The following is a 12,611-nucleotide window of genomic DNA, read 5'->3' as shown; positions in this document are numbered from 1 at the left end:
AACGATGGCAACACCGGCGCGTGAGAGGAAACAGAGTATTCCTAAACTGATCCCCTCTCTCTCTCTCTCTCTCTCTCTCTCTCTCTCTCTCTCTCTCTCTCTCTCTCTCTCTCTCTCTCTCTCTCTCTCTCTCTCTCTCTCTCTCTCTCTCTCTCTCTCTCTCTCTCTCGCCCTCTCTCTCTCTCTCGCCCGTTATACACCTTAACCCTTCTTCATTGAAGTTACTGCTTCCACTTCGCCCCCCCCCCACCGGCTTCCTGCCTCAGTCAGCGCGGGGGGGGGGGGGGGGGGGGGGGGGGGGGTATGATACTTCAGCCTCAGTAGAAGCGTCTCCTCGGAGGACCTCACCCTGTTTTTCCTCCGTCTTTACCGTCCCGGGCGGAGTTCCGACCCGAAAAACAACCAACGTATTTGAGGGTCGCGGCGTCAGCTCGGACCGAAGCCACGTCAGACGGGCGTCTCCTGACTGCACGGGGGGGGTCGGGTTGAAGAGATCGGAATCCGCCTGATTTTGTTAATTTTTTTTTTTGTTTTTTGTTTTTTTACTGCTCACGTTGTTCTATAAAGAACAGATCTGTGTCAAAATCCAGATCTGGGCCACGTGCACCCGCAGTGCGAAGCACAGCCCACGGTGCGTTGTAACCTACTAATAGTTTTAGGGCGGCAGGGGCTGGGGCGAGTCTTGGTTTTTTTATGACATGATTGTTTTACCTCACTGTTAAAATACAATTTTGCACTTGTGTCGTGTACTACTCAGCTGCCTTTTTATGTTGTTTAACGTTGAAGCGTTTCTACCGCGAGCCGGCGGGATTTTAAAAATGCAACGTGTCATTCTGAAGGAGGCAATATGTTACTAATATGCCACGGTTGTTGAGCGATATCTAGATTGGGGCGGGGCCATATGGACCAAAAACATCACATCCCGGTGTTTTTAGGCTGAATGCCAACACACTGTGCGTACATCTCGGGTGTTTTCTACGAAGCGGGCTAAAGGTTCAGTTGAGCGTCAAAGCCGCATGTGAGATGTCACAAGCACTTTCACTAAAACAGACTGCTCAAAATACAAGGCAAATATATACACAAATATATGCACAAATATATGCACAAATATGCGTCGTTGAACCTTTAAAAGTGGGGAAAAAACTATTTTCATTCCGCTCATGGAGTCTTCAATTTGAACTTCACATTGAATCTCACTTGTTCTCATAATTGCGGAATGAGCCTCAACGTAGTTAGTCCGTTCCAGGGCCGGGCGAAATGACCGAAATTGTAATATCATTATATATATAATAATATATATAATGTGTTTGGATGAAAACCTCCGATATCGATATAACGATATGTCGCGGATGACTATTGGTGCTTTTATGAGAGATTCACACACAAGAAATAGTTGAAAAATAACGATCAGCAGCCTTGGTTACAACTGCTAGAAAATTGCGTCACTCGACTGTAATTCTTAAAAACGTTTAACCACCCAGATGATATCTCGTGTCATGTCGCGATATATCACGACATTATATCGATGTATCGCCCAGCCCCAATCTAAACGCAACAACAATTTTTTTCGAAATGCTTTTTTTTTCTTTTTAATTTATTCTTGTTGTTCTCGTTTTCCAAAACACGTCGTGGACGCTGAACACGATCTTGTGGGAAATGAGCTGAATGAGTTGTGCGGTAGCAGAACACTGTCGGGGCAGCGGCCCCATCCATGTTTACAACCTCGTAGCATTCTACCGTACGGTCCTGTCTCACCCCCTTCCCCCTCCCCCTAAATGTGAAAGAGCCTCCTGGCGCCGCCCGCCGCGGCTTCCACAACCCGTCCTATAAGCACTGATGAGTCAGGTCGGCGCCGCAGTCCTCGTTATTATCATTGTATTCCACTGCAAAAATAAATAGATAAATAAAAGAAGAACGTCGCACCCAAAATGCCTCTTTTCTTTCTCGCCCGAGAACCCGCTTTGGACAAACCGCCGGCCGCGCGGGTCTCACCGTCGCCCGGGGCTCTCGCGCTCGTTTTTGCCGGGACCTCTCCCGATGCGTCGTTCCCCCGTGAGGCCGCCCGGCCTCGGTCCGCCCTCTCCGCTCGAGCCGGACGCCGCTTCTTCAGGGGGCGGGACGCCGGCGCGGCGAGGCCCCGCCTCAAAGGCATTTGTTGCAAGCGTCTTCGGAAGAAAAGGAGGGGGGGAAAAAAAAAGCACTGATTCTTTCTCATTGTCGCGACTATTGTGTGTTCATTTATTTTGTGTTGTTGTTTAAACTTGTTTATTGAATTTCAGAATGTTATAATAATGCATTTTTGTTGTGGATGTTTATCTTTGTTCTGGGTTTTTCTTACATTCACACTATTGTCAAACTGGCATTTAGGCCGAGAGTAGATGATTAAAAACTGCACTGTTAAGAGGGGGATGCACACGACATGATTCTGATACCAAAATGACACACGGTTAATCTTCCAGAATACAGTTTTAGCAGATTAGACGGGAAATCAAACACGGTTAGTTTCATCGGAGGTGGCGGAGGCTGCGGGGATGAGAGAAATTCGGGCGCGGATTTGCAGCTTTGGCGTCCGCGGCTTCGACGCCCGACTGTGAATCGTGTCGTGTGCTTGCAACCCGCCGAGTCGGTCTGTCCACCGGTGCTGAAACTTTGTTGTCGCTGGGGATAATTTTGTCTGGTTTTCTTTTTTTTTTTTTTTTTTTTTTTTTTTTTTCTTTCCCCTTGCAGCTCTTTGTCACATGGTTGAGTGCAAATAAATCACAACGAAAATCTCAACTAAAGCCTCTCGACTCTTTTACGGAAGAATTTTATGTCAAAAGCGCCGAGGCGCTTGGATAGGGAAGGGAGCGCGGGCGGGGTGTCCGCGGGGTTAAATTCAATACCTCGAAGGAGCTTTTCAACACAGTTACAAGACTGAGTTCTGGACCAATCATCTCACCGCCGAGTCAAAGGTTTGGGGGTTTTATGACACCAGAAATGTTGGCTCAGTGATGGAAATCAAAGGACAAAGAGCACGACTCATTTTGACAAAAAGGGAGTACGCGGATAAACCGTGAACGTGAACGGTGAAATTATGACCTCGCGTTTTCAAATATAAAGCTATTTAATACATTGTCGGCCCTGATATTTAGCTTTGTGCTTTGTTTTCACCCTCTGCTCAATAAAGATACATATTTTACAATTAGGGGGGGGGGGTTAACAACTTTTTAAGGACATGCAGACCCCCTGACAACACAGTGTGCGCAGACTGCCCTTTGAAACACATCTTGGAGGCCTTGGATGCGCCCAGAGAGACATCATGTGTCTCGGTGGAACAGGCCACAGACCTATTTATAAGGAGAGCCACAGCAGCGTGGAGCCGGGCGCATGCGCGCTGCGTGCGGGCTCCAGACAGCGGCGGGGGGGGGGCGACTGCAGCGGCACTGACAGCGCGAGCAGCCTGGGAACAACGGACCGGAATACGGTGAGTCCCGGGCTCCGGGGGAGGCTTGTTCACCGAGGTGTTTCGATCGCTGTTGTTATTATTATTATCGTAATTATTATCGTTATTATTATTATTTCTTTTTGGGGTTTTTTGTTTATTTTTATTTTATCTACTCGGCGGCCTTAACGCGTGCAGTCTTGCGTCCGGGGCGGATAGAGGGGATCGGCTCCCCACGCACCGAGCGCTCCCCGCAGGGCTCCGCAGCGGCCTGCCGAGCGCCGCCGCTGCGGCTCTCCCGACGCGGACGCTCCGCCAAGCCGGGCACCGTTATTGTTCTCAGTCGGGTGAATTCACATCGAATAGAACGTTAAAAAAATAAAAAAATAAACAATAATAATAAAACGCAAAGTTCGCTGTTTTATTTCATTTTTTATTCTATTTTTTTCGTTGCGGACGTTGTGCGCGTTAACGGGTCAATTGGCGATTTTGTTTTTTTTTGGACCCGACGGGAACGGGCTGCCGCTGGTTCTGGTTCTGGTTCTGCTGGTACCGCGGTCGGGCTCGCATTGTTCGGGCCGACGCTGCAAGGTGCGGGCCTGGCTCTGCGGCTGCACTTGGCCTTTCGTTCCCGAGCTGTTTGTCCCATTTACCGGTTTATTGCAAGATGATCATGGGTTCCAGTCTAACGGAACGGTAGACTGGCCGGAGGCCATGGGGGCGTGTGAGTCTGATGCTGCTGTGGCTGCATCCATTATCTGCTGGTTATCATAATAATAATATTATTATTAATAATAATAATAATAATAATAATAATAATAATAATCACTTTCCTCTTTCGTAGAAGTTCATCAAGTAGTCATACTTATTATTATCAATAACAATTATGATAATAGCCTTTTATTTATATTTTAAAACACAACGCGCACACAAAGTGTACATACATAGACGATAATCAAATAATAATTATAATGATAACAATACAACGACACAATTTTATTTGTAAAGCACCTTTCATATACAACATGCAACTCGAAGGGCTTGATAATTAGAAGGCAATGAAATGGTCATAAGAAAAGGGCAAATAAGCCAAATGCATTAAACAAAAATATGTATTTCTTATAATGAAGTTAAATTATTGCTAGTGTTACAACTAAATATATATTCTTTAAATAGTTTACACCCTGGTAGTCAACTTAAGAAACCTACTTACTTAACCTACTGCTTTTCGTCATTAAATCTCATTGCATCCAACTCTGTTTCAGTGTTTGTTAATGTGTGAATGAGTGACATACTGTGCTTACTGAACAGCCGCAGTGTTTCGGCTGAAGAAAGCGTGCTTGGCTTTCATAGCTTTAGTCCTGGCTTTGTTCGTATTTCGTACTTTCGGGGCATTATGGGCTTACTCTCACACCACATCAGGCTGGGGGCCAAAGTGAGCACGCTGATGGCTGCGGTGCCAGATGTGCAGCGTGACGCTGGCCACAAGCGTTAGAAAACACTGTCTAATCTGGGAGGATTACAATAACACCACGAATGTAGATTAAAGACCGAGACTGTGTCTGCTCTGTGGCGGTGGTGTTGAACTGGACGATGTCATAACCCAAGTCCTGTCTTCATTCACTTGCAGTGACCAATCAGTTCTGAATATTTTTTTTTGCATGTGTGATACATCTTGTATATCCTGACAATCAGTAGGTTTACCTCTGCCTCGGCAGGTAAAACCCGTTTCTAACTAACGGTGTGTCTCTCTCAGGAAGGGGATGGCGGTGAATGTGTACGCCACATCTGTGTCCATTGACAACCTCAGCCGCCATGACATGCTGGCGTGGGTCAACGACTCCATACATCTCACCTACAGCAAGATCGAACAGCTGTGTTCAGGTGAGGCCCAATACGCACTGACGTCCGTGGTGAAATCGTTTTTACCCGTTTATTCATAAGGCCGTACCTGGTCAACTCCCAAAGTACCTGCTGTGTGTAGCTATTCTGTCCAAAGGTCAAACAACAACTACGGCGTGCGCTCAAATAGCTGCATTTTGATGGAAATCCCAGAGGTACAAACTGAGTCATTGGGAATCGGGGCTTTTCAGTTCTCCGGGCCCCTCAGCTCGGAACGAGTCACAAGACAACCTAAATCTGCGGGAGTTTGACCCCGTCTCCACCTGGCACTAACGTGCGTCTTTGGTGATCCGATCGCAGGTGGACGGCTCTAAAGCCGGGTGTAAACGCACCCGGCGCGTCCCTCGTGCGGTTTGAGGTTCCGAGCCACATCCGTCCACATCCTTTGAGCAGTGTAAACGCAAACAATGGCCTGGGCCACGTCGAAGGAGCGCCTACTCAACTGACGACCTCCGATATTCAAGTCTGGTCGGGAAAGACTCCCCATTACAGAAGTGCAGGATTTATTTTTTACAAGTAAAGCATTTACGCAAAAACATCCAGTTTTTACTAAATTCACTCCCATTGCAACAGGGAGACGCGTGTGAGGCGGCACGGGACATGAGTTCATTCCATTACGCAGTGATCAGGACACTTCAACTAACTGTGTGAAAAAAAAAATTGAGTTTCATACAAGTTGGACACAATCAAAAGTAAAGACATCCGTCTACACCGCTGTCCAGACGGGGCAGCGGACCCCACTCTCCGCCGCGAGCCGCAGTGTGTACGCCGCGCCACTGAGGAGAAAAATAACTCCGCTCCAACTCTCTGAGTCATGTTCGCGTTTTTTAATTTCCCATACAAGCCGGGAAACTGAATAAATGCGTTCCACACGGCTCCATCTGTCCGTCTCTCCGCCGACTTTTCGGTCCACATCGGTTCGATGTTGCATTTGGTCCTTGCGAGCCCGAAACGATGCACGTGCTTATCTGCATAATAGAGCGGGGGAGATCCGATCACCGGCGTTTACTGAGACGCGTCCTAATGCCACGTGCCAACAGACGGACCGAGAGCTGTCCACTTGTGATCGGATCACCCGAGACACACGGCGGCGCCGGCCGTCAACAGGGCCTTTGTCTGTGAATAGGTTCAGACAGAGGCGTCAGAACGTGTTTCACCCTCTCCTCGGATGTCCACTTCTTTTGATGCGGAGCTGTTGTTTTATATTGCAGCGCTCTACCTTTCATGGCTCATGCTTTTTGGCCATTCTGAATCTCAATGAGACCAACCCGGTGGAATAAATAAAGGGCGGTCGTTGGACGCCTGTAACCGTCTTTAAACTTCAATAAAGTTGAACTTCAGGCAATTCCATGAAACCCATGCAGCGGTTTACCATCAGAACCTTCTTGTACAACTTTTTTTTTTTGTTTTAAGCATTTCATATTGACCTCGAGGTAATTCCAAAACTGGGGGGGAAAAGCCCGCTAAGTAGCAGATATTTGAATTCAAACACGACTTAAAGCGCTGGATGAGGCATGAAACATTTTTTAAAAAGCTGTGATTTTGCCCAAGAAGGCGAACGCGTCGTCGAGCTCCTTTGTGACGCGGAGTCAGGCCCTGAAGGAGAAAGGCCTCTCAAACAACTCCCCCCATTCAACTTGTGTGTCTTCCGTCTTGGTTTCCAGGGGCTGCGTACTGCCAGTTCATGGACATGCTGTTCCCGGGCTGCATCCTCCTGAAGAAGGTCAAATTTCAAGCCAAGCTGGAGCACGAATTCATACACAACTTCAAAGTCCTCCAGGCGGCGTTCAAAAGGATGAGCGTCGACAAAGTCAGAACCCCGTTATGATCACGCGTCCATGTAGCGCAAGGGGGAACGCTGGTATTTTTTAAGCCTCAACCTTATTTTTCAGTCATTGCCGATCGCTCAGGTTGACTCCCAATTATTGAGAAATAAGGTTAAAAAAAAAATACCAAAGCTTTCCTTTCAGCGTCTGTCGTGAAGTTTGTCTGCTCCAATATCCTTCTACCTTCCGAAAGACACACGTTCCCATCACATTTCCGTGTTTTCTGTGTTGTTGTTTTCTTCCCCCACAGATTATCCCCGTAGAAAAGCTGGTAAAAGGAAAGTTCCAGGACAACTTTGAGTTCGTCCAGTGGTTCAAGAAGTTCTTTGACGCCAACTACGACGGGAAGGAGTACGACCCGTTCCAGGCGCGACAGGGGCAGGACATCACGCCGCCGCCCAACCCAGGTGATCACTTTACCCACAGAGCCAAGAGAGCCCCAGGTAAACGGAGCGGCGTGAGCCCCGCTGTGCACGGCCTGGCTGAGCTCCGCGGCCCATCCTGCTGCGGCCCCTCGGTCCATCCTGCCACAGCCACTCAATCCATCCCGCTGCGGCCACTCGGTCCACCCCGTCGCGGCCGCTCGGTCCATCCCGCTGCGGCCACTCGGTCCACCCCGTCGCGGCCGCTCGGTCCATCCCGCCGCGGCCACTCGGCCCATCCTTCCGCAGCCCCTCGGCCCATCCCACCGGGATGGGCCTTTCAGTCCATCCCGCTGCAGCCAATTGGTCCATCCTGCCGCAGCCACTCCGCCCATCCCGCTGCGGCCACTCGGTCCATCCCACTGCGGCCTTTCGGTCCATCCCACCCCAGCCTCTCGGTCCATCCCACTGCGGCCACTCAGTCCATCCTGCCGCAGCCACTGGGTCCATCCCGCCCCGGCCTCTCGGTCCATCCAGCCGCAGTCCCTCGCTCCATCCCGCTGCGGCCACTCGGCCTATCCTGCCGCAGCCCCTCAGTCCATCCCGCTGCGGCCACTCGGTCCATCCCGCTGCGGCCACTCTGCCCATCCCACAGTCCCTCGGTCCATCCCGCCACGGCCACTCTGCCCATCCCACTGCGGCCCCTTCGCTCCATCCCGCCCCGGCCTTTCGGTCCATCCCGCTGCAGCCACTTGGTCCATCCCGGCGCGGCCACTCCGCCCATCCCACTGTGGCCCCTCGCTCCATCCCGCCGCGGCCACCAGCCTCGCGTGCGTTGATTTGACCCCGCCGATCATCTCGGCCGCGCTCGGCAGGAAGGGACGTGCGCCGATTTGGGCTCGGCGGACACGGGGGGGAAAAAGTCATTCCATGCGCTTTGTTTGCAACTTGGTTTCCCATTCCAATTGACGAGGATCAGCGGAGATGTCCGAAATCACTGAATCGTTGAGAACCAGATTTGACACAGTTGGACTGATAATCCAGTTAGTTATTTGCGTCTCGTTCTACTAACAATGACAGTTTATGCAGTTTTAACAGCCTTGCTTTGTCTTGTTTTATTTATTTATTGCTTTGGCTTCAGCATTCATTTATGTTAATTGATCAATTGAATGAAATTTATCAGGCAAACCTTGTGATTTGACAATGATCTGCCCTGGGACCGTGCCACTAGTTAGCGGACTGGAAGGGTGATGGAGTAAAATAGTGGAAGAATGTGTGATAATGTGTGTCTGCATGTTTTTTTTTATTTCCTTAACTAGAAACAATTTGGGAGTTGGGAGTGTAAGCTGTTTTAATACCGATTGGTTTGGAAGAATGCATTCAATGTGGGTCAAATTGATGATCTTAAATAATGGCCGGTCACGATCAGAACATCTTTTTGACCGTCGATAACGACGGGGGGGTGTGTGTTCGGTGGAGGCTTGCACGGCGTCGGATGCGTTCCGCTGCGCTGCCACGCGAGCTCTCAGCGACACGCTCATCCATCGCCCAAACCACGACGAAGCGAACGCAAACAACCCTCCCGAAAAAAACTAACAGAAAAAAAAACCTAAAAAAAACGATCGATTCAAACGCTGACCGAGTCTGGCCTCCTCCGGCTCCTCCAGGTTCCCAGAGGACGTCGCCGACAGTTCCCAAAAACATGCCAACGCCGCAGCGGGTCCAGCACAACACTCCGGCCTTGAGGAAGAACCCGTCTCTGGCGAGAAACGGGGGCAGCGACGGAGAGGTGACGGAGCTGAATCAGCAGGTGGAGTTTCAGGGAGGAGGGGAACGGGGACTTTTTTGGACCAATGTTTGACTGTTAGGAAACTAGGCCTCAATTTTTTGGGGAAGATAATCGAATATTAATATTGTGACTCAGTATGCAATTATTATTATTTTTTTAAGTTCCTTCCCTTCTGTATTATTCACTGAACACAAGCAATAAATCAATCTATAGTATGACCAACACAGCATTGGACACAGTCACCTTATAAACCGCTCTTTCCTGTCGGCCACGCCTACGTGTCACGATGAAATGAGATGAATTGATGCGTGGATGACACGTCCTCATTTAACTGTTGAATTGTGAAAAGAGAAAAAAACCTTCAACCACAGTGGAACGCTGACTCGTTGATTCAGCCTCAGTCCCCGCGGCGGTTCCAATCTGAAAATGAACCTTCGAAAGAATACGCAGCCGCATGCCATATGCACTGCGTATACGACACCGTCCCGCCAAATGTGGCTCACGACGAGGATCGCTTCCTTCCCTCGCCCCCCCTTCCTTCCCTGTGTGCAGCTGATGGAGTTGAAGTTGACCGTGGACGGGCTGGAGAAGGAGAGAGATTTCTACTTCAGCAAACTGCGAGACATCGAGCTCATCTGCCAGGAGCACGAGAGCGAGAGCAACGCCATCCTCTCCAGGATAATCAACATCCTCTACGCGACAGAGGTAGCGGGTTACACACGCACACACACACACACACACACACACACTTTGAAATTCAGTTCAGTTACATTTGTTATTGAAATGTCAAGTTCACCGTAAATACACTTGGAATTGCATTGAAATAGTATTAAGAAGCCTCATCCATACAGGGGTGTGAGAAAATGTAGATGTACTTATTTCTATCAATACTGCGTCTATTCCCAATCAACGGTTTTGATATTTATTTTAAGTTTGATGTCACGCGTTCAGCGCTGAGTTGTATTACGTTTTTTTTTTTAATACCGTGATTTTAAAAAACAGTATTTGGATCTTTTTACGTATTGTTTCTCATGTTTACCGACTGGTTTTTGAAGATCTGAGCCCGCGACTGAATTTATAGCACTAAACCTGCATTATATCACTGTTGGCATTGGGTTATTATTTGGGTTATTATTGGATTATTGTTAAACGTGTGTTGTGTTACACTCAATATCGCACCTCACCATATGTTAATGTATGAATCGGAATGATTCATATAGAAACGTACAACAATTGTGTATCCTACGTCATAAAGGTCTGTTTGACAGAGTTTTTGTGCATTACATGTATTACATTATCCAACATTTAATACCACACTTACATATAAACTGTATGTTTTTATGAGACATACATGTCATAAAAATGGAGTACTAAACTAGCATATGACAAACATATAGTATAATTATATAAGTATAAGTATAATGTACACCTGTATTAAAGGGGCCATCATCATGTACCAAAACATCCAACTTCCTCTGCTCATCCTATAATACTCTCTCTCTCTCTCTCTCTCTCTCTCTCTCTCTCCCTCTCTCTCCTCTCTCTCCTCTCTCTCCTCTCTCTCCTCTCTCTCCTCTCCCTCTCTCTCTCTCTCTCTCTCTCTCTCTCTCTCTCTCTCTCTCTCTCTCTCTCTCTCCCCCCCCCACCGTGTGTCAGGATGGTTTTGCGGCGCCGGAGGACGACGACTTTGACGAGCAGGCTCACCTGGACCAGGACGAATACTGAACGCATCACCCTAACCCCCCAGCGCCCCCAGCGTCCCAGGGCCCCCCGCCCCAGCGCCCCCCGCCCCGCGCCTCCACACCTGCCAAGTCCTTATTTCAGTTCCTGTTCCCTGGGTCCCGCCCTGGCTTTTCCTCCTTTTTCCTTTTTGTACCCACCTTAAAGCTGTTTCCCCGCTCGGCCCCCAGGCTGTCTACACACTACCACCCACAACCCACCATTTGAAGCCCCCTCCTCCTCCGCTCACACGCGCACACACACACACACACACACACACACTCTGACTCAGTAGTCACATACTGTTTGACATATCCTAGTTACATTAGCATGAGTAATACAGCGTATCCAGCCACGCCGCTGTGGATGTTTGGGTGGAACACGGTGCATTGAAACCTGTAAATACCGACGACCTTTTTCATTTCCGAGGGAACAACGCCGCGGTGCCCTCCGGGGTGTTTTTAATTTCGCATTCGCCTTTTTTCCCCTTTTCTCGCGCTGTTCTGACCCCTGCCGCGAAGCCCGGGGGCGAGCGGCAACCAAACTCCCAGAGCCGCTTTAGTCGACGAGAAACTCAACGCAAATATCGTAGTTTCCCATTTATTGAACTTGAGGACGACGACGAGCCGTAGCGAAATCGGTGCAAACCTACTGTACATACAGGAAACACTGAGGCCCTTCATGGGGTTTTTTTGTTTGTTTTTTTTTGTTTTGTTTTTTTCCTTCGGGGGCGGGAGGGTGGGGGCTCCGGCTTGTGCTTCAGCCGTCGAAGACGCTTTCGAGTTGGTCGGGGGCGGGGTCGCGGCGTGGCGAAGCACCGGAGGATCGGCAGCGTAACCGAGCATGAGAATGTTAAGACGTCGATTGTGAGTGAGCGAGCGTATTTCGTAAACGTATTCTGTCCCCGTGTCTCGCCGCCGGCATGTTTGTATTTATCGGGGCCCAGCGCGCCGCCGACTGAGATCCCGGGAAAGCGCGTCGCCCGCCCGGGAAAAAAATAAAAAAATTTAAAAAAGCGCGACGCCCGCACCGGCGCAAGAGGAGAGAACAGAGTGTTCCCAGTCAGGAGGTCTGTGACCAGTTCAGAATGATGCTGGTCGTCATTAGTCTTCAGATAAACGGGGGGGGGGGGGGTTGAGCGCACCCCCCCCCCCCCCCTCCCCCCAAAATTACTGCTTCTACTGTGCGACCTGACGGAGGCCTGCTCTGCAACACACACCCATTGACCATGTAAATGTTTTCACAAACTCTCATCTTTTGAGTAAATAAACAGTTGTGAAATAAATGCTTTTGTGGTTCTATGTATGTACCTGGGAGGTAGCCCTGACTCCTTCTACTATCATAGTAAACTTTTAATTAATGGATTCATGAGTATTTCCTGCGTATCCTAATGTCTGTCATAGACATGGGTATAAATTCGGTCCTGTAAGGCACGAGCGAGTAATTGATATGATTCTTTCGTTACAACATGGGCCATTTGAATACGTTCGCTGCAGCGATATATCATGATAATATAGGAAGTTATAAAACAAAAAAGGAAAAGGGAATTCCAATGTCTCAACGATTCATTTGTTTCCCTCGTCACATCTTTA

The 12,611-nt window shown here is 49.0% G+C and overlaps 1 protein-coding gene across 1 annotated transcript; it reads left to right on the top strand.

Annotated features, from left to right (window-relative positions):
* Positions 1 to 3,448: 3,448 nt before the first annotated feature.
* mapre3a (microtubule-associated protein, RP/EB family, member 3a) lies at positions 3,449 to 11,677 on the top strand. Its single transcript, XM_080012251.1, has 7 exons — positions 3,449 to 3,463; positions 5,178 to 5,305; positions 6,988 to 7,133; positions 7,400 to 7,556; positions 9,179 to 9,321; positions 9,853 to 10,005; positions 10,957 to 11,677. Exons 2-7 carry the CDS (start codon positions 5,185 to 5,187, stop codon positions 11,023 to 11,025), a joined length of 789 nt encoding a protein of 262 aa, XP_079868377.1. The 5' UTR covers positions 3,449 to 3,463; positions 5,178 to 5,184; the 3' UTR covers positions 11,026 to 11,677.
* The last annotated feature ends 934 nt before the right edge of the window (positions 11,678 to 12,611 follow it).

The sequence above is a fragment of the Zeus faber genome, assembly GCF_960531495.2.
Source record: "Zeus faber genome assembly, chromosome: 13".
NCBI lineage: Eukaryota > Metazoa > Chordata > Actinopteri > Zeiformes > Zeidae > Zeus > Zeus faber.
Note: the sequence above shows the minus strand (reverse complement) of the source record. Positions and strands in the feature narration are given on the sequence as shown.